The sequence below is a fragment of the Choloepus didactylus genome, chromosome 4, assembly GCF_015220235.1.
Source record: "Choloepus didactylus isolate mChoDid1 chromosome 4, mChoDid1.pri, whole genome shotgun sequence".
NCBI lineage: Eukaryota > Metazoa > Chordata > Mammalia > Pilosa > Megalonychidae > Choloepus > Choloepus didactylus.
Window position 1 is genome coordinate 3112801 of NC_051310.1, and position 27116 is coordinate 3139916.

Sequence of the window (27116 nt, forward strand, 5' to 3'; positions counted from 1 at the left end):
CAGTGGGCTGCGTCCTTCTGGGGCGACGGCCCTCTCCGAGCCCCTCAGCTAGAGCTCCGGCCTTCCTCTTCCGGGGCAGGCAGAGAAGGGGCTCCACCTCCAGGGGCTCAGGTGACGTCCCCGGTCCTTCTGGATGACCTAGGGTGAGCCCCCACCTCAGGCCCCGCAACCTCAAACCCCACTCTCTGCCAAGCCTCCTGGGCCCTGTAAAGTGACACAGTCACAGGCTCTGGGGTGAGGACACGGACACGGCTGGGGGGCACCACCCTGCAGGCTGCACTGGGCGTGGTGGGGGGCCGGGTGGAAAAGGCCCCTCCATCTCTGGCCCCAGGCGTGGAGAACCCCAGGCCTGGCCTCCCTCCCAGCCCAGCCTGCCTGATGCTCTGACTCCTCAGTGAAGGGCTGCCAGGCACCCCCTCCCCACCCACCCCCTCCCATGGAGGAGCCCAGCGGCCCCCGCCTCACACACACCCTACCTCGGCTGCCTGCCCCAGGCTAGGGCGCCTCCTTCTCGGGGCCACCAAGTCCGTTCCCTGGACATGGCGGGAAGCCCCTGGGGGCACCAGGTGAGGGGCTGGATTCCCTCCCCCAGCATAGCTCATTCCCTCGGGGTCACTGGCTGCCCCTGCCCTTGGCCCCTTGGCCCAGGCCTCCCTGGTCAGCCCTGAATCTGCCCCCTGCCCCCTGGGCACCCCTAGTCCTGTCTGGCCTTCACCCTTTGCAGGGTGTATCTGTTTCCTGTTGCTGCGTAACAAGCAGACCACAGATTCAGCCACTAAGTGACACCCGTCAGCACCCCCAGCTCTCCAGGTGGAGCCTGCAGAGCTGCTCCCTCAGCCTTACCAGAACCCTCTTTCCACCCCCAGGGGACCCTCATGGCTCTGGCTGTGCTCCCCACCCCAAATGTCCCTGTCCATGGTTCCGCCCACTGAACCCCAGGCCCCTCCTCGCTGCCTTGGCTGCTCCCTCGGGGGTGTCATGGTGCTGTCCATCCCCTAGGGAGGGGCCCTGGGGCAGGAGCTCCTTGGCCGCTGCCTAAGCCCCTGGCCCTCACCCTGCACGAAGTCCCCTCGCCGGGGCTCTGTGGACATTTGCTGGAGGCGTGAGCGGTGCAGGGTGAGGAGGGTGTCGGCTGCCCAGGACAATGCCAAGCCCGCGGGAGAGCCGGGCACCCATGCAGCTGGCCCAGCCACCCAGGCTCCCGGTGCCTAGGGTCTCTGTGAAGGCTGGGGCTCCCTACGGTTGGGGCTTCAGAACCTGGGCATCTGGGGAGAGCTTGGGGGCAGCCCGTCCACCCAGCAGTGATGGCCGGGTGCCCCCACCCCCAGAAAGCCCTGCGGTCTCCTCTCCCACAAGCACTGTCACCGGGAGCCCCCGGCCCCCGAGGCCTACCTCTGAGGCTTGCCGCCAGCCCTGTGGGGTCTCGGGTCCTGGCTCTGCCCATGGACAAGGGCAGGTTTGCTGGGAGGCACCTCATGGCCTCCACAGGGCCCCGAGCTTGCAAGGCCACCTCTCTTATACAACAGCAACTGGTGACTCGGTCACTCGGCGGTGGCCCCCAGAACCTGCCGAAGTGGCCTTATTTGGAAATTGGGTCTTCACAGATGTAATTAGGTTAGGGACCCCGAGACAAGGCCATCCCAGATTGCCAGGTGAGCCCCAACTCCTGGGCTTCCCTGCTGGCCTCTGTGCCCCCAGCGCCTGGCCTGCTTGTCCCCTGCGGCTTCTCCGGCCCCCAGGGTGGAGGCCGCCCTGGTTCAATGTGGCTGCAGCCAACTAGGCACTTCAAAGACCCCGCTCGCGAGCGAGGCCACACCATGACCAACACTGACCCTTCCAGGGCTCCTTCCGCCAGGGACCAGGAGTTGGGGCCTGGGCATGTAGGGCGGGTGGAGGCTGCGTTGGGCACACAGGGCCTCGGACGGTCCCTTGGCCAGCACCCAAGGGGCAGCTGGTCCTGCGTGGCCCCGGGCCCTGGGGTTCTCAGCTCACTTTGGATTCATGCTGCCCCTTGTCCTGTCACTACCTTGTGGGACCCAGAAGGACCGGGCCGAGGGGTGTCGCTGCTCCTGCCACCCACCTTTGCCCCGTCCTCCCGCGGCGTCCTGAACTTTGGCTCTGGGCGCGCTGTGCGCTCTGGCAAGATCGCTGTTTACCAGCAAACGCAGGAACTGTTTTGACAGTGACATACAGACAGTTTGCTGCGGTCACTGCCACCTCTGCCACTTACTGCCCTCATGGGAGCCAGAGGCCACATCAGCCGGGGTGAGTTAATCATTGATGCCCCTCAGCATCGGGATTCTAGGGCAGGGCAGGCCTTGGGGTCTCAAAGCCCCTTAGGGGGCTCAGAGAAGGGGCAGGGAGGGGGCTGCAGGCCACAGAGCCAAGGACCAGCCCCTCGGCCACCCGCCCCGCTTCTCCCTTCTTCCGCAGCCTGCAAGTGCTGTCTGTCCCTGCTCCTGGGCCTGAGTTTCCACTACCTGTTCTCAAAGGGGCCCTGGCCACGATCCGTGTGACCCAGAAGGACAGGTGACTCCAGGCACTCGCCCAAAGGCCCGAGAGCCTCCCGCCCTGGTCCTGCAAGTGCCCAGCTCCCCAGCCGTTTGGTGCACACGTTTTGTCCCCTCCACTGGATCTCACGTCTTCTTGTCCTCTGTCCTCTGGGGCATCACCCCAAGCCTTCCTGAAGACGAGGGACACGCTGACCATGGGCTCCCAGGAAGGCTCCTTCTGGAAGCTTCTGGTCTGGTGAAACTGCTGTGCCTCCTGCCTCTTCTTGGGACAAAGGCAGAGATGATAGCACCCACCCCCAGGGCTCAGAAGAGCAACAGCCCCAACTCGCCAGCGGAGCCAGGTCACTGGGTGGTGGGTGCCAGGACCAAGGGCAGGGCTTCCCGGGGCTGCCGCTGGCCTCCCGCACACAGGCAGACCCCCTCCTGCTCGCCGCAGTTCTCCCGGGGACTGAGGGACCCTGTGCAGCAGCAACTGCTTTGGGAGGCTAAACTTCCACTCATCTGGAGATCAGTGCACCCCAGCCCAGCTTTACAGCATGGAAGCCTCTTGTCCACCCTTCAGGCACTGGACTCTGCCACCTTCTGGGGGTGACCGTGGCCCAGTGTGCAGAGGGAATGGTGGCTACGGCCCCCCCTTGTGCCTCCCGGGGCCGCTCAGGGCTCTGAGGAGTCCGGGAACTGTGCTGGCTGCTTCCAGGCTTGGAGACCTGAGGGGGTCACAGGGGTCCCCACGGCTCAGGAGCAGCCCTGCCACTCCCTCTCTGCCCCAGGCCCTGGGGCCCACCACCCCTCTCGGCTCGGCCCAGCTCTGCTCCTCCTGCAGGATGGCCTCAGCCTCCCCTCTGCTGGGGGCCCCCGCACCCTTGTGAGCAGCCCCCCAACAGGCAGCTGTGTCGGGTTGACGCCAGCCTCTCTCCGGCTGGTGAGGTCCAAGCCCAGGGGCCGCCCCAGCTCCCTGCCGAGCCCTGGAGCACCACACAGGGCACCTGGGGACGCCGGCTACAAGCTGTCCTCCGCGCCGCGAAGCCAGGCCAGAGCCACGGGGCAGGGAAAACGCTGCGGCTCCACGAAGCTGCCTCCTGCGCCTCTGGAGTGTGAACCTGCTCCCACGGGTGTCAGGGAGTCCTGGCCCTCACCCCTCCGAGTGACTCCCGGCCAGGGACCCAGGGTGCTCGGGACCCTCCGGGCCGGGTGGGGCCAGGTTCCGGCTCCCGGGCACCCAGTGCCTCCCTGTCCAGGGTCGGGGGTCAGCACAGCTGCTGGGGGCGGGAGCCCCACTTTCCATGGTCCCACCTGCTCTGCCAGCGACCCCGGACACAGAGACCAGGCACAGCCCCGCAGGCGGCATTCGGGGTGTGGGTGGGGTCTGCCCTCCCGGCCCCTGCGCTTCCAGAGGGGCCACTCGCCAGGGCAGGGGCCGGGACCCGCAGAGCACGACCACCGCCACCGGGTGGCAGGGCCCGCTCGGCGGACCCCCTTCCGACACCAGCGCTCGCTCACCCCCACCCCGCCGCCCGCGACGGCGCAAGGGCGGCCCGGGTCACAGGCGGGGCGGGGTCCCCTCGGGAAGCGGAGCCCTCCAGGCCGCCCCCGGCGCCGACGCACCGCCGCGCTCCAGCCGCGTGCCCACCGTGCCGCGGGTGTAGACGGCCAGCAGCCGCCGCTCGGGCCCCGCCGCGCGCGCCACGCCGGGGACGCGGGGCCTGTGCGGGAGGCGGCGGGGCGCACCGAGGGCCGCGGGAGGGGGCGGGACCTGCGGGGGGGGCAGCGGGGGGGGCACAGCGGCGCAGGAGCCGGGGCCGGGAGGGCGTGAGCGGCTCTGGGCCAGGGGCCCTCTGCGCCTCGGTTTCCCCTCGGGTCGGGGACCCGCGCGGCTTGGCACAGCGGCCGCCCTCCCTGCCCCGAGCCCTTTCGGGCCGCCGGGCACCCCACGGTGCCCACCCCCTCAGCGAGCCAGGCTGGATCCCTGGTGTACCCCGAGCCCCGCCCGGCCCCTGCCCGGATCCTCCCGGGTGGGGGAACCTCCGCTTCCCTGGAAAACCGCAGCTGCTGACACCCGGCCTGGGCTGTGCCTCCCTCGGGCCTGGTTTCACAACCCTGTTCTTAGCAGCTGCCGAGCTGCAGATCACTCTTGTGTGAAGGACAAACACATGAGTCCAGTCCAGCGGGGGACCCCACCCCAAATTCCCGGTGTTGTGGGGTTTGCACACTCACGTCGTCCTCCTGCTCTCTAGCGGCCTCCGGCTTCTCCACAGCAGCCAGTTTGCCCTTTTGGGGACTCACCCCTGAACAACCCCCTGCCCTCAGCCCAAGTCAGGGCCGGGCAGTGCACACCAGGCTGGTGTCCTCCATGCCAGACCCAGAGGGTGACGGGCAGGCGCAGAGGCAGAAGCCGCCTGGTAGGTGGCCGCTTGGTGCCCTGCTCTCCCGGGGGCTCCTGCTCTGCTCTGACTGCGTTTGCACTACCGGCGACCTCCATCCCAACGCTCCCTTGCTCAATCACTCACGCGCCGTTTCCTCCAGGGCCTGCTCCGAGCCGGGTCCTCACCTTGGCACTGGAGACCCAGGCCCCATCCCCCTGGGGCTTGCATTCTAGTTGGGGTGGGAGGGGCGCGGCAGAGGGCAGCCCCGGGCTCTGCCATCCCTCCCGCCTCTCCCTGGCCTCCACCCCACCTGCTGGGGGGGCACCGCTCCTTGGTGCCCCGGGGGGGCCCACACCCACTTCCCAGCCGCCTCTGCCACAGGTGGTGCCCATCAAAACCAGGGGCTCCCTGCCCGACGCACGAATGACCGATTCCTGGGACTCGGGTTTCAGGGAGAGGAAGGGTTTACTGCCAAGTGTGAAGCAGGAGCTCAGGCCGCCCGTCGGCCTAAAAGTCTGTCTCCGCGAACTGCAGTAATTCCAATAGCTCTACAGTATCCAAAGATGGGCAGGTTTTAGGATGATGAGCACAATGGCTCGAGATGACGAGGTTACAGAAGATCTAACTGTTGAGCACGTGCAGACTGATGATGTGCTCAGTCAGAACGTTCGTAAGAAAACGGCGGCCTCGGTGTGATGACGGGCACGATTTTTGGTATCATAATGAGGTATAATCCCCTATGGGTTGAGGTCTAAGCTACTGTGCTTGTCAGGCGGGCCTGTTTTGGTCAGATCCAGCCAGACATTTAGGACCTGGGGGGAGGGGGGGGCTAGTTCTGTGCTGCCCCAAGGCCTTTCATTAATAAACACGAGGGGCTATCCGTAGTGATCATAAGACTCTAAAGTTGAAAAACAGGATAAGGGGAGTATAAGTGAGGGTCAGTCACAAGGTTTGCACTATCTCCAGGGCACAAGATAAAGGCCATACAATCGTTACCAGACATCAAGGCAGCCGGATGACAGTTCAGAGAGTTTAGATATTTCCCTCCGGCTATTCTGATGCACTGGAAAGTAAAAAGGAATATCGACATAATGACTCAGTCCTCCCAATCATCCCTTAAATCCTAACTTCTCCATTACAGAGGCTCCCCCTCCCTGCATCTCAGAACCCTCCAGAAGGCTGCTCCCCACCCACCCCTCCACCTGCTCACTCCCACGTGGTCCTCTGAGCAGGGGTTCCCACCATGTCCAGACTTCCAGACTCCAAACCTCCAGGGTGGGGCCCGCAGGCAGCCGTCCTGACTTGCCCTCCGGGCAACTGATGCAAGGTCAAGTCTGAGAATCCCTGGTCCAGACCGGAGGTCAGCAAACTATGGCTCAAGGTCAGAAGGCCGGGCTGCTGGCCCCTGCCCCCTGGGGTGAGTGCTGAGCCTCTGGGCCTCCCCTGCCAGCTGCCCTGCATATCCAAGTGCCCCAGGTACAGATTCCCCAGTGACAGGCGACAGGCGGGGGCATGAGGGAGCTGAGGCCGAGACAGGGCCCCTGGGGCTGAGTGGCGAGCTGGGCATCGCCCTGGGCGGAAGCAGGGCTGGACCCGGGCACAGGCCCGTGGGCAGCATCTCAAAGGCCAGGGTGAAGGGGAGAACAGGAATGACAGGGGACAGAGGGCCGGGGGACAGCAGGATAGCGGAGGCCCGAGGGCAGAGGCGGCTGGGAAGGGACAGGGCCCGGGCTCCTTTGGGGGTGGCAGGGCTGAGGCCCCGGCTCCACCCCAAAGCACAGGCACTCCCCCCCACATCGGCCCTGAGCGCCTCTTCTCCCTGAATCCTCTGCTCCCACCACCCTCCTCCTGGGGACCCCAGTCCCCAGGGCGCACAGACGCTGAGAAACCGACTGGCGAGTGTTAGGTTCGGAACCGTTCAGGAATCCACACAACGCAGCGAGTCAAAGTTTAAGTATAAAGTTTAAGATTTATTAGAGGAAGAAAGCAGGTGGGAGCCAGCGGAAAAGAAGAAAAAAGATAATGGCTCCCACTTTCTATCCGAGAGCAGCATTTTTTAACGAAAAAGGAACCCACGTTGGGTAGGGCGTCTGCTGTGATGTTCTGTGCCTCAGCTGGGTGAGTGCTTATCTAGTTTTGGGCTGATTGGTTGCTAGAATTGAGACAATACTCTTTTTAGGAAAGCAGCTGCGTTATCTAACTAGGGAGAGCAGGCCTTCTTGGTTGTTCATCTTACGGACATATCTGACCCTGCCTTACCCACCTTTGAGGGGTCACTGTGGCTGGAACAGCCGTGAACAGCTTTGAACAGCCTCATTCTTCAGTCTATGGGGCACCTGTTTTCTGTGAGATAAGCTGTGGGGCCCCTGGGTTAGAAACTCCTTCTACATTAGTTTCTTCTTCTGGGATCTAAAAGCGAGCAGCTGCTGCCTGCGGTCTGGGCTCCCCCCTGCCCGGCCGGGGCCCCCCTTGCTCGCCTGAGCAGCAGCCCTGCCCCCGCACCGCCCTCAGGCCACCCGGGACAGGGAGGGCAGCAGCAGAGAAGGGGCCAGAGCTGCCCCCACACCAGGCCGGCGCCTTGCAAGGTGGAGGTGGCTTTCCGCACTGCATCTCGGTGCTCCCCAACCCCTCAACAAACCTAAGGCTGGCTGTCTCCTCCGTCAGGTGACAGGCACGGCTGCCCACAAGGCCACACAGGCAGGGAGGGCTCTGACATCAGGCTGCCCTATTCCCTTCCTTTCCCAGCGGCCACTTGGCTGCCACCGCAGCCCCCGCCTGCTGGTTTGGAAAGAGCACACAGATGCACAGAGTGGAAGAGAATCCAGAAACAGCTCCTGTGGGCACCTGTGGCTCTGGAGGGAGCCCAGTGCCAGGCAGTGGGCAAGAAGCGCTGCTGACAGCTGATGCTCTGCGGGAGGAGCGAAGCAGGGTGGCCAGGGGCAAGGGGTTGTGGGCTTGGGAGCCAGCCTCAGGGAGACACTCAGCAGGGTTGTCGGGTTCGGGCCAAGGGACCTCATGTCCCCCACCCCTCTGATCCATCATTTGACAAGCGCTTCCTTCAGAACAGTGTCGTGTTGCGTAAGGCAGAGTTTTTGCAGCCGAAAGAAATCCCTAGAGAGGATCTTCAGGGACGGCCGCCGCAGCACCCCGGCCAGCCCTGCGGAGCCCAATGGCACCTGGCAGCCCCCAGCCCAGCCCAGGAGGTAGGGGACATCTCATAGCGGTGCTCATGAGGAGATGCCAGGTGGAGGAAAACGCCCCAAGACCCTTATCTCCCCAAATGAAGAAGGACTTGAAAGGCTCATAAACCCAAATACAAAGGTGAAGCTATAAGGCTTCTAGAACTGGGGGCTGACATAGATTTCTTAGATAGGAAAAGAAGGAGTGAGCCATAAAATAAAATCTAAAACTCGAAAAAAGAAACGTCATCAAAATCCCAAACTTCTGCTCATCTGAAAACACCAAGAAGAACATGAATAGGTTAAGGCAGAGTAGGAGAAGATGGTCAGTGACAAAGGACCCCTGCCCTGAAGAATGAACGAACTCCACAACTCAACGACAAAAAAACACAAACAGCCCCCAAAATGAGACACAAGACTTGCATAGACACACCATAAAGGAAGAGCAGGTAAAACAGGATAAGAAGAACCCTGGCCAGTGAAAAGCTCCTGCCCACGAGGGCCGAGGAGGTGCCCTGGGCCCCCTGCGAGCAGGAGTGTTCACCGGGTGCCAGCACGTGGGAAGTGGGAAGGGGACCCCCCCTCCTGCCACAGCCCCCTGGGCCCTCCACAGGCAGGGCTGACCCGGGGTGGACAGGGGCCACCAGGCGGGGGCTCCAGCTCACTTGGCAACCACTGAGGAGCAGCTGGTGGCTTCGCACCAGCCTCCCACCTGCCCCACAGCCCGGCCGGCCATCCAGCCACAAAGACCTGTGCCAGGCTGCCCGGGGCAGGCTCGCTCTCAGAGCTCAAAACCGAGAGCCACCCAAATGCCCACCAACAGGAGAACGGGTGGAGAAACTGGTGTGCCTGTTCAGAGGATAAAAAAAGAACCACTGATTCACACAGCCACAGGAATGAATCTCGCAAAACATTATGTTGAGCAAAAGAGGTCACCTGCAATAGACTGCATCCATCTGGACACCTGTAGCAGGTAAAACCAGCCAGAGTGAAAGAAATGAGAACAGTGATGCTGTGCGAGAGGGAACCCCGTGCTGCTGCCAACTCTCTCTTGCGGCGTGTTCTGTGGGCGTGTGAATCCATCAGAACTCACACAGTTACAGTTAAAATTTGTACATTTCCCTGTATGTAAATTACACCTCAAACTATTTTAAAGTGGGAAAAATAATCCGTAATTTAGAGCTACATTCAAAAAAGGAAAGACTTTCGCTGGAAGTTCCATTTCTCATCCTGGTGATATCCTTTGGCTTCATGCTATCCAAAGGCTATTTTATAATAAACTCAAACAACCAGGGATATCTAACAGCTCTCTAAATTATGAATATAAAGCTGGAAGAAGTTCTGCTTTCTTAACTTGCCGTAATTTTCCATCCATATTTCCAGTTGTGGTTTTTATTTTTTTTATTCTGAGGTAGTCCTCCTAATAATAGTTTAGAAAAGCTTCAAGTTTTGCCCACAAAACTAACAGCTAAGACAAGATCTGCAGTTCTGAAAAAAATGGGCTAGAGGGCAGTGCTGTACTCCCAGGGACATTTCTCAATTTATAAGGGAAAATGCAAACATTCTGTGGATGGATGAAACGGTTTACTGAAACCCAAGTACAGAAGTAGCTCATTATGAAATGCAATTGAAGCAAGAAAATATTATGTAAGAGACGATATGCTTCTTTCTAATTACAGGGCTTCAAAAGCACAATCTAATTTAAGACTCCTCTACAGGCTTTGCCTGTCCTTTCTTTTATACTACTTCTGAGGTTATAATGACATTCTTCTCTTCTGCTTAAAAAAAAAGGCTTTTCAAGTTAGCGTACTAAGATAATTATTCCAGCACAAAAGCTAGCCCGGAGAATAATCGAGCACATGCCGGGCGGCGGCACGACCCTCCCCGCCACTCGCCCACCCTGGGATGTAATTACTGCTCACTATTGTGCTCCGCTCGCTTCCCGAGTCTCAGCTGAGCCGCTCAGTCTTTTGTCTTCCTTGAAGCAGGGGTAACTCAATGGTGGAGAGAGAAGATGCTCAATCCATATTTACTTACTTGAACTCTGGTGATCTGGGTGCCATGTGTACTTCTAAAACTAAGAAAACCTGGGCTTTTTGGAGTGATGAGCAGGTGGTCAAGAGTTAATTTGAATTTAGACAAATCTGAATAAATCGCCTGGAGAAAACAGCCATCATCACACATGATCTAGGGTACACCCACATGACTCAGCCTCTGCTCTTTAACACTCCCTTCTGCAATTTAGCAGAATGTGAACGTGTATTTGTCGCGGCCCATGAAGGCTGTGCCAGTCCAGAGGCCAAAGAAGACAACGAGCATTTTCTGATACGTGAACTTTTACTCAGGGCTTACTTACAGGGTGAGAAGTCACGAAGAGATCCTGACGGCTCTCTCAGGCCGGGCGGGCATCACGTCTGCAGGGAAGTCGACCGTGCACTTGAGAAAGGACAGTGAGCCGCTTATAAGGGTTTAAGACAGACATCCCCAAGGGTGGGGGAGCATAGATGTGGGAACAGGTCACTGTGACAGGGTGGGGTGGGGTGGGGATGTGGTGCTAGATTAACATTTGACGGCGGGAGGTCTGGGGTACAATTACGTCTTGCTCTTTTGTGAGACCAAGAGCCTCTCACCTCCTGCCTGCTCCCCGTTTCACGTTTTAAAGTTACATTTTAAGGTCAACTTACCCTTTTTCTCTTTACTGGCTTACAAAGACGGTAGGTTAAACATTGGCTGCCTAGGTCATGCAGCCTGCTGTGCGCCAAGGTCTGCAGGCCCGTTTTGTTCAGGCCAGGGGATGCCACAGTATTCTTTAGTGCTACTGTGTCAAATAGGAACTATGTTTGGCTACTTGTAACATGGACCAGAAATAACAGAGACTTTAAAAAGTTAATTCCTGTCTCACATAAAGGAAGCCTGGAGGTTGGTAGTCCAGGGCCATGGAATGCTCCACGGGTGACAGGAACCCCAGCTCTGCCGTCATTAGGGGTGGCTGCCATACTCAATGTCCTCTCAGCATGGCTGTGGAAGCTCCAGCCATCGTGTCTGTGTTCCAGGCAGGAAGCGGGAGGACATCTAGAAGGACAAAACGGGTCCATACCATCTGTCTGTCTCCCTTTAGGAAGCTTTCCCAGAAGCTTTATCTGACAACTTCTGTCTTTCAACACATTGGTCAGAATTTGTCTCATGGCCATATCTTGCTGCAGGAGAGGCTGGGAAATGTCATCTAATTTCTTAGGGAGTCACACTGCTATCTTCTCAATAAATCCAGGATTCTGTCCCTACAGAAGTGGGGGAAGGGACAGACAACTGGCAGACTCTGCCACAGATGATGACTCACTCTTCCTCAGCCCCCCACTATCCCCCCTCCCACCTGACCTCCCCTTCCCAGACCACTATCTCCCATCCCCGACGACTCAGGTAATCACCCAGCACGTATCCTTCCAGTTTCTCTGTCCTCTTCGTCCAAACCAGACAAGTACGTGCACACACTGGCACGGCACCCATGTACGGGTTACTTGGTCACTGGCTGCCACATCTTGCTTTCTTCTTCCCAAACCTCGTGGACTGACGTCGCAGGAAGGCCGCTCAGCTTGTTCTCAGTGAGTCTGGCCGCTCCCCCAGGGGTGTCCACCACTCTTGAAATTTTGCTGCTGTGCTGCACAGTGTCCTCACGGAGACATTGCCAGACTGATTTCCAAAACAAGCTCATAGTCACCAGCGGTATACAAGCATTTTTTTCTACCTCTTGCCAGTTCGTGGGTGAAGAGCTCGTTGATTTACATTTCCCCTCTTGCTAAGAAATGTGAGCATTTCTGTGGTTGCTGGCCATTAAGATTTTCTCTTCCATGAACCATCTATTTACGTAATTTTCCATTTTTGTTGGATTGTTGCTCTTTCCTGACTTTTTTTAAAGTTTCTGTACAATATACATTAACCCTTTGTCATCTGCATCACAAATACCTGTCCAGTCTATTTATCGTTTTGGTCGTATCTTTGGCTGCACAAAATCTCTTGCTGTTTATATCGTCAAACACGTGTGGATCTTCTCGCACAGCTCGGGTTTTCCTACTTTGGTTATTAAGGGTTCCCTCATACCTAAAGGGGGATTCTATTCTTGCAAACTTATTCAGCCTTGTGAGTTTTAAGACACTTTTATCCAATTCCAAAGACACCCTTTCTTGGTTCTGCCAGGCTGCCGAGACAACTGCTGTCGGCACCTGCTCGCTGAGGCGGTCAGTCGGAGCGGACGCCCCGGAGATGAGCTGTGGAGCACAGGGGCTGGGGTGGGGCCCCGAGAAAAGGGCGTCCACTCCAGTGGAGCCCAGACACGAGGTCAGCGGGTCTCAACCTGCTGCTGACGCAGGGAACGTGCCCCTCTCGTGCCACAATGGAAGGACACTGTCCCCCACCCCCCACCAGGAACAGCCATACCATGGTGGAGGGTGGCCCCAGATGCCACAAACTCACCCGCTTCTCCTCGGTGGAGGCTCAAGTGTGCTGGGGGCCACACGGGAGGGGACTGGCCTGGGAGCTGGCACGGTCCCCAGTGCAGGGCCCCCCACAGGCCAGGCTTGGGCCTTCCCTTCCAACAGACACCACCCCGTAGTCCACTCTGAGGCGCATTGCCAGGCTCCCGCTTCTGGAGCCTAGAGGCCCCCAGCAGGGCTCTGCCTCCACGGGGGGCTGCTGTGTCCCAGGGCTGGCTGCACCCCTGCCTCCCGTGGGGCCCCCTCACCTGGTGCCTGCTCTCCTGGGCTCGCTGCCTCCAGCTTCTCCTGTGGCTTCCATGTGTCTTAGTTTCCTCTGCTTATCGAGTCCCCTGGTGATACAGTTTAAGGCCCCCCTTGACTCAGTCGGGCTACACCTTAACTAAAAATAACCTTTTCAAAAGGTCCTGCTCACAAATGGGTTCACATCCGCAGGAATGTGGATCAAGGGGAAGAAGAGGTCTTTGTGGGGGACATAATTCAATCCACTACACACCCCCGTTGGGATTCTAATTGGGATTGTATTATATTTGCACATTAACTTGGGAATACTGACATTTTTATAATATGAAATCTTCCCAAATATACTTTTTTCATCCATTCAGTTCTTGTTTATGTCTTTCAGCAAGATCTCAGTTGTCTTCATATAGGTGTAAGTTGTACACCTTTATCGTGAAACCTCTTAATTTCACTATATACATAGAATACTTCTCCCCATTCCTAGGTTCTTATTGCCACAGTGGAAAAAAGCCACTGACTTTTAAATTTTAACTTGTATCCTGAAACCTTATGAAAACATCTAATCTTAACAGTTTTCTAGGTTACACAGAGGAGCCTCCATGCAGCAACCTGGCCTGCTCTCCTCAGAGGCCTGCTTGCAGCGGGCCCTGGCTGCCATTGGGGACAGGTTTGGGGAGGCTCCCCCCCATCCTCTGACAACAGGCTCACTGTGCCCGCATGGTGTGAACAAACAACGTGGTTCCTGCCGAGCTGAGAACCTGCAGTTTGGGTACATGAGGGCCCCAAGCACCTGGACAACCAGCTGCCCAGTATCCACCTTGGGCGCCAAGTCTCTAATGGGCTTCCCGCTGGACGACCCCCCGGGAGACCCCACCTTCCTCTGGACATTGCCCCCTGCACCTCTTCCCATGGCTGACCCTGCTCTGGATCCCTTGGCTGTAAGGATGATGGCCACACACTGGTCCTTCCAGCAAGCACCAAGCCTGGGGTGGCCTCAGGGCCCTGACACATCGGCACATGGTCATTCCAGCGAAGAGCTTTACCACTTCAGTCTCAGGTTTGCATCAGTCCCTCCATCTTACTTGTCTCTGTCTGTTCCCTAATTCTAACTGAAACGGCCCGAGCGCTTTGCCATTTAAGAGAGCATTTGCTATTGGTTTTCCGCTGTCATTCCATTTTTCTGCAGGCAGGCCTCGCCGTGCATCGTGACTCACGTGAGTTTCCACCACCGCGGCTTAATTAAGCAACAGCAGTCCCGCAGCAGCACAGGTCAAAGGCCAGTTGCCACAGCGTGCTAGCTGAGTGACTGCGTGAAGGAGACTCTTCCGTGCCGGCTCCTCGTTCTGCAAATCACCACATAAATACAGGTGCACGTCACCACCGGTGAGCAGGCACATCCCTCCCTCCGAGGCCCGCTGAGACTGCTACTGAGTTCATGCTCAGAGAGCAACGTCTGCAGGGTGCTGCCTGCTTGTCTGCCGGTGACAAACCCACGTGACATTTTACATAAAGGGACACTCGGAAGAGAAACTGAAATTGAATGTAAATGGAGCTCCAGGAGAAACAGCTGACCGAGGGGACCCTGACACAGCTGTCATTCAAACTTGCTGGCTGCACAGCCAGGGAGCTAATCAGCATAAATGAGGAAAGCACAATGAAAAGGGTAGAAATGTCCCAGAGGAAGGGACACTGGCAAGAATCTTCACATTAAAGGACTGCTGGAGAGTGTTGACAACAGAAGGGTATATGGGAAAAATCTACCTAATGCTTACTGTGGACCATAATTCATAGGAATACCTTACTGGTACCACACAAATACTAGGGACAAATAATTAAGGGCTGACAAGAGCAACGAGGTGTTTGGGTCATGAGAATTGTTTAAAATGGTGATGAGGATGGGACAACTAAGTGATGATAATGTGAGATCTGGATGGATTACCAAGGACATAACATATGCTATGTGAACTTAGGAACCCCCAACGTTTGTAAGTCAAGCCCTCGATCTTGAGGCTTGCTCGGGCGAAACTTACGGTTGTAAAGGGGAGGCTAAGCCCACCTGTAATTATCCCTAGGAGTCACCTCCAGAGAACCTCATTTTTTGCCCAAATGTGGACTTCCTCTCTCTAAGCCTAACTCTGCAAATAAATTCATCATCCTCCTCCTGATATGGGACAGGATCCCCCAAATGAAGGAGTCTTCCCAGCGATGTGGGACACAGATTCAGGAATGAGCCTCACTGGCATTGAGGGGTTGAGAATGCCCATTTGAACAAAAGGGGGGAAAGAAAGGCAACAAAATAAGGTTTTAGTGGCTAAGAGAATTCAAATAGAGTCGAGAGGCTTCCTGGAGGTTACTCCTATGCAAGCGTCACCTAGATATGCCAAATGACCACAGTATAAGCCCAAGTCAACAGTAGTCCTGAAAACCTTAATACCCAGGTCCCTATCTGAGACTCTATAAAGGTTTTACTCACTAAGTTTACTCTTCAGAAATCTAAATCCTCCAGAGAGCTCCTGTTCTAGTTTGCTAACGCTGCCAGAATGCAAAACACCAGAGATGGATTGGCTTTTATAAAGGGGATTTATTTGGTTACACAGTTACAGTCTTAAGGCCATAAAGTGTCCAAGGTAACACACCAACAATCGGGTACCTTCACTGGAGGATGGCCAATGGCGTCCGGAAAACCTCTGTTAGCTGAGAAGGCATGTGGCTGGCGTCTGCTCCAAAGTTCTGGTTTCAAAATGGCTTTCTCCCAGGACGTTCCTCTCTAGGCTGCAGTTCCTCAAAAACATCATTCTTAGTTGCTCTTGGGGCATTTGTCCTCTCTCAGGTTCTCCAGAGCAAGAGTCTGTTTTCAATGGCCGTCTTCAAACTGTCTCTCATCTGCAGCTCCTCTCTCAGCTCCTGTGCATTCTTCTTAGTATCCCTCTTGGCAGTAGCTCCTCTTCAAAATGTCACTCTCAGCTGCCCTGAGTTCCTTCTGAACTCATTTATATGGCTCCAGAGATTTAATCTAGACCCACCGTGAATGGGTGGGGCAACACCTCCATGGAAATCATCCAATCAGAGTCATCACCCACAGTTGGATGGGGCACATCTCCACGGAAACATCCTAATCCAAACATTTGAACGTAATCCCCAATAATATGTCTGCCCCCACAAGACTGCATCAAAGAAAGAACATGGCTTTTTCTGGGGGACATAATATATACAAACTGGTACAGCTCCTATGCCAGCTAAGTCCCAAAACCCAGAGGCAATAGGCTCTTCAAGAACATCAACCAGATGGGTCCCCTTTTCTCATAAAGTGGACACCTCTTTTCAACATGAACAGGTTAGGGTGGTCACTGCCTAGACATCCCCAAAGATTGGGAAAGTGATTATTAAACTAGAGGAAGGGGGAGCAACAGATAAGATGGAATTTAGCAAAGGATTATGAATGCTGAATATATATAGTTTTCTTCTTCTTAGTTTCTAGGGTATTAGAATAGTAGAAGGAAAGAACTGAGATGGTGGCACTATAACCCATAGCATCCTTTGAAATTTGTTATACACTACCTGTTAAATTGCAATTTGAAAGTTATCACCTTTTTGTATATATGTTATATCTCACAATAAGGAAATAACAAACTGGTACTATACCCCATAACATTTTTGGAAATTTCTTATATAACTACTTGTTAAAATCATACTTTGACAGTTATTACCTTTTTTTCATATATGTTGTATTTCACAATAAGGAAATAACTGAAACTGTGCAACTGTAACACATACCATTCTTTGAAATTTGCTAACTACTTGTTAAATTACACTTGGAAAGTTACCACTTCTATGTATACATGTTATATTCTATAATAAAAAATATGATTAAAAAAGACTGTTAGAGACATTTCATAAATTAAAAGCACAAAGGATAGAAGGTGGAAGCTGATCCAAATTTAGAAAGGAGCCACAATTCACCAAGACATCAAAAACATGTGCACTCCCTATTCTACATTATATGACAGGAACCGGGCAGAAGGCACTGCTCCAACTACTGCTGATAAGCTTTTTACAAAGCAAACGCTTTAATTCTTGGTGTTCCTAAACTTTCAAATTACAGTGTATTACATATATGCCTTACTACTTTTTCATTGCCCTATATATTCATAACCAACAGTGAATGTTTTTAATGCTTTGAAAAATATTTTAAAGGTTATGGAACAATCATTATTAGTCTCATTAAGATGGTTTTGCCTGGTTTCGGCTTACACAATCATTTTTATGGTCCTGTCCTACCAAGCAAAGTGAGAACTGCTTGTAGTTTTCTCCTCTTTCTATTTTACTTCATTATTTTTCTTTTATATTAGGAATGAATGCTAAATTTCATCAAATGCCCTTTCAGCATCTATCAACAGGATCACATGATTTTCTACATTACTTTTACTGGACTTGGTTGCTATTCTTGATGTGGAATCTCTCACACTCCTGGAACAGGCTCCGCTTTGTCTCAGCTATTCCTCGAAACACCACTGGATTCTATTCGCTGATATTTACTTTTTCTATCTACGTATTCATTAGTGAACTTTGGTCCATAGTTTTCTACTACTGATGTTAGCTTCTTAAAATGAATTGAAGAGGAGGGAGGAGCTACGATGGCAGCAGAGAGAGGTGTGGGATTTAGTTAGCCCCCTGGAGTAGCTAATAAACAACCAGGAACAACTAGTAAATAATCTGGAACAATTGCTAGGGGACAACCATGACTGTCCACACATCGTACACCAACCTGGACTCAGTGGAACGGCTGAGATCGCAGAATAAAAACTGTAAGTAAAAACTGCGGACCCGCGCCAGGAGTCCTCTCCCCCGAAGGCAGGCTGAGCGGCAAAACCTCGCTGTGGGAGAAACCACCAGTCGTGGAGCAAGTGAATATAGCTCAGCCCAGCTCTAACTGGGGCTTTTTTTTTTTACATTTTATTTTGAAATAAATTCAAAGTTATAGGAACAGTTGCAAAAACAATACAAACCGCATACACAGGACTCCAGCATTCCCTGACCTCCCCCCCGATACCCCGATCCACTAACTTTAACATGTCACACCGCTATTTCTTTCCCTCCCTCCCTCCCTCCCTCTCTCCCTATCTATCATCCATCATCTATTGCTCTGTCTTCTGAACATGAGAGCTAGTGCACACATCCTTGAACAAACACTGTAATTCACATATACACTTCCCATCAACAAGAACATTCTTTTATGCAATCCCATTAAGCGCAGCTAAGAAGTGCAAGGGATTCAACAATGATACAAAGTTTACATTGTATATTTCCTTTTCCTTATGTCTCAACCGTGTCCCTTTGAGCCTCCTGACCTCCATCCTCAGATCCCATCCAGGATCATCCTTGGCATTCAATTGTCATCTATGTAGACTTTTTTTTTTTTTCTCAATTGTGGAAACATATGTACAGCCTAAATCTTCCCATTCCATCCCCTCCCCTAGCATTCCATTAGTGGGATTAATCACATTTAGAATGTTGTAATGCTATCATCTTCCCACCATCCATTACTAGAAATTTCCCTTCACCTCAAAAAGCAACCCTACACTCATTTCTTAACTCCCCATTGCCCCTTCCCCCATTTCTCTTAACCCATACTCTACTTTTCATCTCTATGGTCGTATTCTCTGATAATTTCTTTGTGTTTACTCTGGGGCTTAAAATTAAACTGTTAAATCCATAACAATCTTGTTTTTCTTTGATACCAACTTAACTTCAATAGGACACATAAACTATGTACCTATACTCCTCCATTTCCCCACCTTTCTATAGTTCTTGTCAAAAATTACATATTTTACATTGAGTTCAAAACCACTGATTTCTCATTAGAGTTTGTGTATTTTATATCATGTAGGAAGTAAATACAGGTAGAAAGTAAATTGTGGAGTTATAATTCAAAAATTATTGACTTCTATTTGTGTTCCATTGTGGTCAGAGATTGTGCTTTGAATATGTTCAATTGTTTTGTTTTAAATTTATTGAGGCTTGTTTTATGTCCCAGCATATGGTCCATTCTGGAGAAAGATCCGTGAACACTAGAGAAAAATGAGTGTCCTGGTGATTTGGGATGTAAGGTTTTATATATGTCTGTTAAAATTCTTTATATCTCTTTCTCCTTTCTTTGTTTCTCTGTCAGTAGGGCTCCCTTTAATATCTGAAGTAGGGCAGGTCTTTTATTGGCGAACTCTCTCAGCATTTGTTTGTCTGTGAAAAATTTAAGCTCTCCCTCAAATTTGAAAGAGAGTTTTGCTGGATAAAGTATTCTTGGTTGGAAAATTTTTCTCTCTAAGATTTTAAATATGTCATGCCACTGCCTTCTTGCCTCCGTGGTGGCCGCTGAGTAGTCACTACTTAGTCTTATGTTGTTTCCTTTGTATGTGGTGAATTGCTTTCTCTTGCTGCTTTCAGAACTTGCTCCTTCTCTTCAGTATTTGACAGTCTGACCAGAATATGTCTTGGAGTGGGTTTATTTGGATTTATTCTATTTGGAGTTTGCTGGGCATTTATGCTTTGTGTATTTATATTGTGTAGAAGGTTTGGGAAGTTTTCCCCAACAATTTCTTTGAATACTCTTTCCAGACCTTTACCCTTCTCTTCCCCATCTGGGACACCAATGAGTCTTAAGTTTGGACATTTTATTTTATCTATCGTATCCCTGAGACCCTTTTCAATTTTTTTCTATTTTGTTCTCCATTCTTTCCTTTGTTCTTTCATTTTCTGTTCTGTGGACCTCTAGGACACTGAGTCGTTGTTCAACTTCCTCTAATCTTGTATTATGAGTATCCAGAGTCTTTTTAATTTGACCAACAGTTTCTTTTATTTCCATAGGATCTTCTATTTTTTTTATTTAATCTTGCAATTTCTTCTTTATGCTCTTCTAGGGTCTTCTTTATGTCCCTTTTATCCTGCTCCATGGTCTTCTTCATGTCTTTTATATCCTGTACCATGTTTTCATTCCTCAATTGTAATTGTTTGATTAATTGTGCCAAGTACTGTGTCTCTTCTGATATTTTGATTTGGGTGTTTGGGATTGGGTTCTCCATATCATCTGGTTTTATCATATGCATTAAGACTTTCTGTTGTTTTTGGCCTCTTGGCATTTGCTTTGCTTGATAGGGTTCTTTCAAGTTGTAAAGAAAAAAATACCAATCTAATTTTTCAGAAATACAAGTTGGTGGCATACACTTTCTCCAACTAACCAGAAGACGGCATCTGCGAATCACCTATACCCCTCAAGTCAGTTCTCCCCAACTGTGTCTCTGTGGTGTGTGAAGAAATGATTTTTGTGGGGTTCAGCTGGTGAACTCAGTTTGGGTTTGTTGTTGGAGCTGTCTGTCCTGAAAGTGGTGCGTGTGTCTGGGTGGTCAGGGAGGCAGGGCAGCTTTAATATTCAAACCTCCTAGGGGTTCCCATAGATTCAACGATGTTGGAAGAGTCTAAGCCTTCATTTCAGTTTTGCCCTGACCCTCTCTGTCGCTGACCCACAAACCACCGGCATTGACATAGTGTCCCTGGGTTTTCCGAGCGGGCCCCCCTTCTCAGCTGTGATCTTCCAGGACCTCTGCTGAGGGAAGGCTGTGCTATGTCACTAGTGCACATCGTCCCTCAAGGGAAGCCCCGGGCCGCCGGGCCGTGCAGGGGCACTCCCAGCCTGATGCAAAGATTACCCTATAATTCTTGACTGGTGTAAGTTCTGAATGAAAGGCAGGTAGTAGAGCTGGGCCCCACCCCTCTCCTCTTAGAGAAGATAGACGCCCTAGGGGGAGGTCATTAGCATTTCAATGGTCTCTCTCTGCCTGTGCTGTCTCCACCCTTGTCTGGGTCACAGAACTGGGAACTGAAAATGGCTGAGGCTTTCTCCACTGAGTCGAAAAAGGAACAGAGCTAGTCCGAGGCAACCCTCCAGCTCTCTAAAGTCAGTCGTCACCCAAAGCCTCTGTCTGCCTGTTGGGGACTCATACCTCGTACTGTGCAGTTCACACTCACTAATTAAAACCCCAGGTGGCGCTCAGCTGAGCTATATTCGCTTACTGGGAGAAAGCTTCTCTCTGGAGCCACGAGGCTTTGTAGCTCGGGCTGTGGGGGAGGGGTCTCCCGATTTGCATCCCCAGTTCTTACTTACAGATTTTATGCTATGATCTCGGACATTCCTCCCAATTCAGGTGGGTGTATGATGAGTGGACGGTCACATCTGCCTCCTGCAGTTATTCCGGATTATTTACTACTTGCTTCTGGTTTTTTTTAGTTGTTCCAGGGGGACTACTTAGCTTCCACTCCTCTCTGTGCCGCCATCTTGGATCCCTCTAAATGGGGCTTTAATTAACAAATGTGGAAAGCTAAATACAAGCTGCAAACATAGCCAAACCCCTAACAAGCAGCAACATACCCTGAGGTCACTCCCAGTGGAGAGGACGTGGGGGAAAATTTTTTTTTTTAAAAAAAGGGAAGGAAAAATACAGAGGCTTTTAGAGACTGACCTTAGAGAGCTAGAAAACCCCTGTGCCCTGGGAAAGGGAGCCCAGAAGACTGGTTGCTATCTCTGACTGACGGGCGAAACTAGGGGGCCATGGACTGGCTCTGAAAAGGGGGCTTTCTTTCCACTTTTCTCTCTCTCAACCTGAGTGGCTCAGTGGAGAAAGCCCCAGCCAACTTCAGCTGGCAGCCAGACAAGGGTGGAGATAGCAGAGTCAGAGACAAAGGAGTAATTCAAATGCAGAAGATAACTGCCTAGGGGTGTATCCTCCCATGAGGAAGGAGGCAGGGCCCAGCTGTGGTGCCTGCCCTCCCTTCAGAACCCAGACCCCAGGGCCTGGGGGGAAACAGTCAAAACAGAAACAACCTAAGCTGAGAACTAAAGGGGCCACACCTCCTCACACCAGTCAGGAATGACAGGCTGACAGGCACCACCTGCTGGGCAGGTTAGGAAAAGCACAGCAGCTACAGGCCTCACAGGAAAGTCTGTCAATCTTCTAAGACACATCCTCAGGGAAACTTGACTCTGAATATAGCTCCACTCTGAGACCTGAACCCAGTCTGGTCTGGAAAAATCTGATTGTGATAACCAAGGAAACCAGAAGCCTAGACAACAGAAAACTACAAATTACATTAAGAAAAACGAAGATATGGCCCGGTCAAAGGAACAAACTTACACCTTGTTGTAGTTTGTTAATGCTGCCAGAATGCAAAACACCAGAAATGGATTGGCTTTTATAAAAGGGGGTTTATTTGGTTACAAAGTTACAGGTCTTAAGGCCATAAAATGTCCATCAACAAAGGGTACCTGCACTGGAGGATGGCCAATGGTGTCTGCAAAACCTCTGTTAGCTGGGAAGGCACATGGCTGGCGTCTGCTCCAAAGTTCTGGTTTCAAAATGGCTTTCTCCCAGGACGTTCACTCTCTAGGCTGCAGTTCCTCAAAAATGTCGCTCTTAGTTGCACTTGGGGTGTTTGTCCTCTCTCAGCTTCTCCAGAGCAAGAGTCTGCTTTCAATGGCCTTCTTCAAAATGTCTCTCACTCGCAGCTCCTGTGCTTTCTTCAAAGTGTCCCTCTTGGCTGTAGCTCCTCTTCAAAATGTCACTCTCAGCTGCACTGAGTTCCCTCTGCCTGTCAGCTCATTTATATGGCTCCAGTGATCAAGGCCCACCCTGAATGGGTGGGGCCATGCCTCCATGGAAATATCTCATCAGAGTTATCACCTACAGTTGGGTGGGGTGCATTTCCATGCAAATCTAATCAGCACCAAAACATCTGCCCCACAAGACTGCATCAAAGAATATGGCTTTTTCTGGGGGACATAATACATTCAAACCAGCACGCCCCTCAATTAAGATAGAGTTGAGATACTGTTTTCACTTTAATGAAACAATCAATTAAAGATTTTCAAAGAAATATGCTAAGTCATATCAAAAACTAAGTCAACCAGTTCAGGGAAGATATGGTAAAAGAGACGAAGGATATAAAGGATTAACACTGGGCATAAGGTGGAAATTGAGAATTTGAAAAAACTACGGGCAGAATGTATGGAAATGAAAGGCACAGCACAAGCGATGAAAAGCACAATGGAGATGTACAACAGCAGAGCTCAAGAGGCAGAAGGAAACAGTCAGGAGCTGGAGAAGGAAGCGCGCTCTGGCTCCGCGGGCGGTGAGGGAGCGGGCGGCGGCGGCGCCCGGGGAAGGGGAGCGCGACCCGCGAAGCCCCGAGGCGGGGGCCGCCGCGAGCCTCAGGCCCGTCCCCGGCGCGGGGTTAGCTGCTCCCCGCAGCTCAGGGGGGCGCCCGTCTACCCTTCGCCCCTCCGCCGTCGCCTCTGGATCCCCCCCGGAGCTGGGGCCGAGCGCTGGTGGGAGCGCGGGCCCGGCTCTCTCCGCCGCCGGGGAGCCTCGGACGCGCGGCGCTCAGCGGAGACGGGGAGGAGAGGGCCGCGGTGGACGAAGCGCCAGGCACGAGTCGGGCTCCGCTGTGCTCGGCGGCGGGAAGGGGCCGCGGGAGGCGGATCAGCCTCCGGGCCTCCGCTCCCTGGCGTGCGCGGCTACCCCAGCTTGCTTCCAGCCTGGAAATGGCCCCGTTTATTCTCCGGAGAATGAATCGATCCTGCCCAGTCTTGTTTCCCTCCTCTCCACCTCCTTTCTGCTCCTAGTCTTAGAAGAGGAAGAATTAAAAAGACGCATTCCAATGTGGAGTGTCGTGCACGTCGCGAGCTGCCGGTATTGCACTCCGGGGAAATTTTTCTGTATATTTTTTTCTAACATGAGCCCAGAGAAGCAGTGGCATTGCTGCTTTTAGAATTTTTATTTTCACGTAGGGATCTTTCAAGTGCATGTCGCGTTGGGTTTCAGGCTCCACCCCCAGGGACCTGGTGTGGAGAAATGTGAACCCGCGCCTTAGATAACACCGAAAAGGCCAAGTTACCTGGCTCTCCCCAAGTGTAGAGAAGGACATGAACGAAATGACCAGCGAACTCATTTTTTACTGGACTCAGTGAAACTGGATTCCGCGTTTTCCTACATACAGGCTTGTTTTGTGGAATAGAGTTGACCGCTATCTGCTCCGGGAAGCATTTTAACTCCAATAAGCAAATGCCACCTCAGGTTGTTTGAATGTTTTGGCATTTAAGAGAGAGAAATCATCTTACCTAAGGAAACCAATTGAATAGTAGGCATCATCGAAATACCCGGAAAAGGATCTCTGGGGGTGGGGGGATTGGGGGGTGGGGGGGTGGAAAGCAACTGCAAAAAAACAGACAAATTCCTTAGGAAGTTATTCTGTAGCCTAAGAGCAGAAACTTCAGAGCAAGTTTTCATTGGGCAAAATGGGGAAACAACCCATCTTCAGCACTCGAGCTCATGTCTTCCACATTGACCCAAACACATAGAAGAACCGGGTACCCACCCGCAAGCACGCAGTTACTGTGTCTTTTTTCTATGACAGCACAAGAAATGTGTACAGGATAATCAGTTTAGATGGCTCAAAGGCAATAATAAGTAGCACCATCACCCCAAACATGACATTTACTGAAACATTTCAGAAGTTTAGCCAGTGGGCTGATAGCCGGGCCAATACTGTTCATGAACTGGGATTCTCCTCTGAGCATCATCTCTCAAAATTTGCAGAAGTTTCAGGCATTTAAAGAAGATGCTCGACTAGCAAAGGAAAAATCACCAGAAAAAGTGGAACTTACCAGTACACCTTCACAGGAATCAGCAGGAGGGGATCTTCAGTCTCTAAGTCCAGAAACTATCAATGGGACAGACAATGAAAGAATGTCTGACGTGACACAGAACTCAGAGCCAAGGGTTGAACCAACCCATAATGCATTGCCCTTTTCACATAGTTCAGTGATCAGCAAACACGGGGAGGCTGAACTGGCTACCCTCAAAGGAAATAATGCCCAACTCACTGCAGCCCTGTTGGAGTCCACTGCCAATGTGAAACAATGGAAACAGCAACTTGCTGCATATCAAGAGGAAGCAGAACATCTGCACAAGCGGGTGATGAGCTTGAATGTGTTAGTAGCCAAGCAAATGCTGTGCATACCCATAAGACAGAATTAAATCAGACAATACAGGAACTAGAAGAGACACTGAAAGTGAAGGCGGAGGAAATAGAAAGATTAAAACAAGAAATTGATAATGCCAGTGAACTATAGGAACAAAGGGACTCTTTGACTCAGAAGCTGCAGGAAGTAGAAATTCCAAACAAAGACCTGGAAGGACAACTGTCTGACTTAGAGCAACGTCTGGAGAAAAGTCAGAATGAACAAGAAGCTTTTTGCAATAACCTGAAGACACTTTTAGAAATTCTTGATGGAAAAATATTTGAACTAACAGAATTATGAGATAACTTGGCCAAACTACTAAAATGCAGCTAAGGAAAATGAAATTTCAGTGCCAATCGATTCAAAGAGACACTGTCTCTCTTCATAGGACTGTTTGAGCTGTGTATCAGGATTGCACAAAAAGAATTTGAATATCACTCCTCCAGGAGGAGGATCTTTTGAAAATTGAAATTGTATATTTCATCATAAAATTTAGAATTCAGCTTGTAGCTAGTTGGGGAAAAAAGATTGAAAACTTGAACTACAAATTACCTCCTTGTATATTATTGGCCATAGTTAACTAGAAAGTAATAAATAGACATTTAATTAAAAAAAAAAAAAAAAAAAAAAAGAACTGGAGAACAAGACACCTGAAATCCTACACACAAAAGAACAGATAGGAAAAAGAATGGAAAAATACGAGCAACATCTCAGGGAATTGAATGACAACATGAAGTACATGAATGTATGTGTCATGGGTGTCCCAGAAGGAAAAAAAAAAGGGAAAAGGGGCAGAAGCAATAATAAAGGAAATAATCAATGAAAATTTCCCATCTCTTATGAAAGACATAAAATTACAGATCCAAGAAGTGCAGCGTACTCCAAACAGAACTGAATAGACCTATGCAGACACTCAATAATCAGATTATTAAACATCAAAGACAAAGAATACTGCAAGTAGCAAGAGAAAAGCAATCCATCACATACAAAGGAAGCTTGACAAGACTATGTGTGGATTTCTCAGTAGAAACCATGGAGGCAAAAAAGAAGTGGTGTGATATATTTAAGATACTGAAAGAGAAAAACCACCAAGAATCCTGTATCTGGCAAAACTGTCCTTCAGATATGAGGGAGAGTTTAAAATAATCTCTGACAGACAATGAGAGAGTTTGTGAACAAGGTACCCACTCTAGAGAAAATACTAAAGGAAGCCTTATAGACAGATAGGAAAAGACAGGAGTGAGAGGCTGGAACACAATCTTAACTGATGGTAGCACAGAAATGTAAGTACACTGAACCAAGATGACTGAGTATGGTTGAATGAGGAAGGTTAGGAGCATGTGGGACACCAGAAGGAAAGAGGAAAGATAAAGACTGGGACTGCATAACTCAGTGAAACCTAGGGTGCTCAACAACTGTTGTAAAAAACAGTTGTTTTGTAAAAAACAAATATGTTTTTACAAGAGGAAGAATAAATGAATGTCAACCTTGCAAGGTGTTAAAAATGGTGGGTAGTATGGGGGAAAGATACAATCAATGCAAACTAGAGACTATAAAAAAATGAAGATACCTTGTAATTTGGGGGGCTTGGAATAGTTTGTTAATGTTTGAATTATCTGTTCTTTAAAGGCTGTGAAACTACCAGATCCCAGACCCTTTTTTAGTGATGGGATTGTAATCCATTAAGCCTGCCTCAGCTCTCTCTCCTATCTTCCTACTCAGATTTATGAGGGGTTTGTTACTGTTATTTGTATTTTTACAGAACTAGTTTTTAGATTCATTTATCCTCTCTGAATAATTTCTATTTTGAGAAATTATCCTAGCAGTTGTTTTTTTTTTTTTTTTTTCTTTCCTAACTTAATAGTTCCTTTTTTCTTCTTTTAAATTTTAATCTGAGCATCCCACAGGTTTCAGTTTATGGTATCTTTTCATTGCCTTCTTGGTAGTTTGCAATTACTCTTTAAATTTCCTCTTTGATCCAAGGCTTATCTAGGAGCATGGTTGTTTATTGTGGTGGTTGTTAATTTCCAAACAGTTAAAACCTGGGAAAAGGGTCACCTTTTCATTTTTTCCAGATTTGATGGATTTGGGCCAGAAAAAATGTGGCCTTTAAACCACCACCACCACCCCCATTTTAAAAATTTGGTTCTGTTTTTGCAAATATTTCAGACAGAAGAAAAAAGAACATTTTCACATGGAAGGATGCTGGATTCTACATGTGTATTATAACAACTTTGAGAATATTTAATTCCTGTGTCCTAACTGGC

General features: G+C 51.0%; 1 protein-coding gene and 1 pseudogene across 1 annotated transcript in view; one reads left to right on the plus strand and one right to left on the minus strand.

Moving 5' to 3' along the window:
• The window catches only part of ASPG (asparaginase), a 38746-nt gene extending 33754 nt beyond the window's left edge, over positions 1-4992 (minus strand). The window contains 3 exon segments of the mRNA XM_037835001.1: positions 4119-4266; positions 4728-4781; positions 4873-4992. Of these exon segments, the coding sequence (XP_037690929.1) occupies positions 4119-4266; positions 4728-4781; positions 4873-4992 (322 nt within the window).
• A 19131-nt stretch (positions 4993-24123) lies between these two features.
• Positions 24124-25182, plus strand: LOC119533119 (annotated as a pseudogene).
• Positions 25183-27116: the final 1934 nt, after the last annotated feature.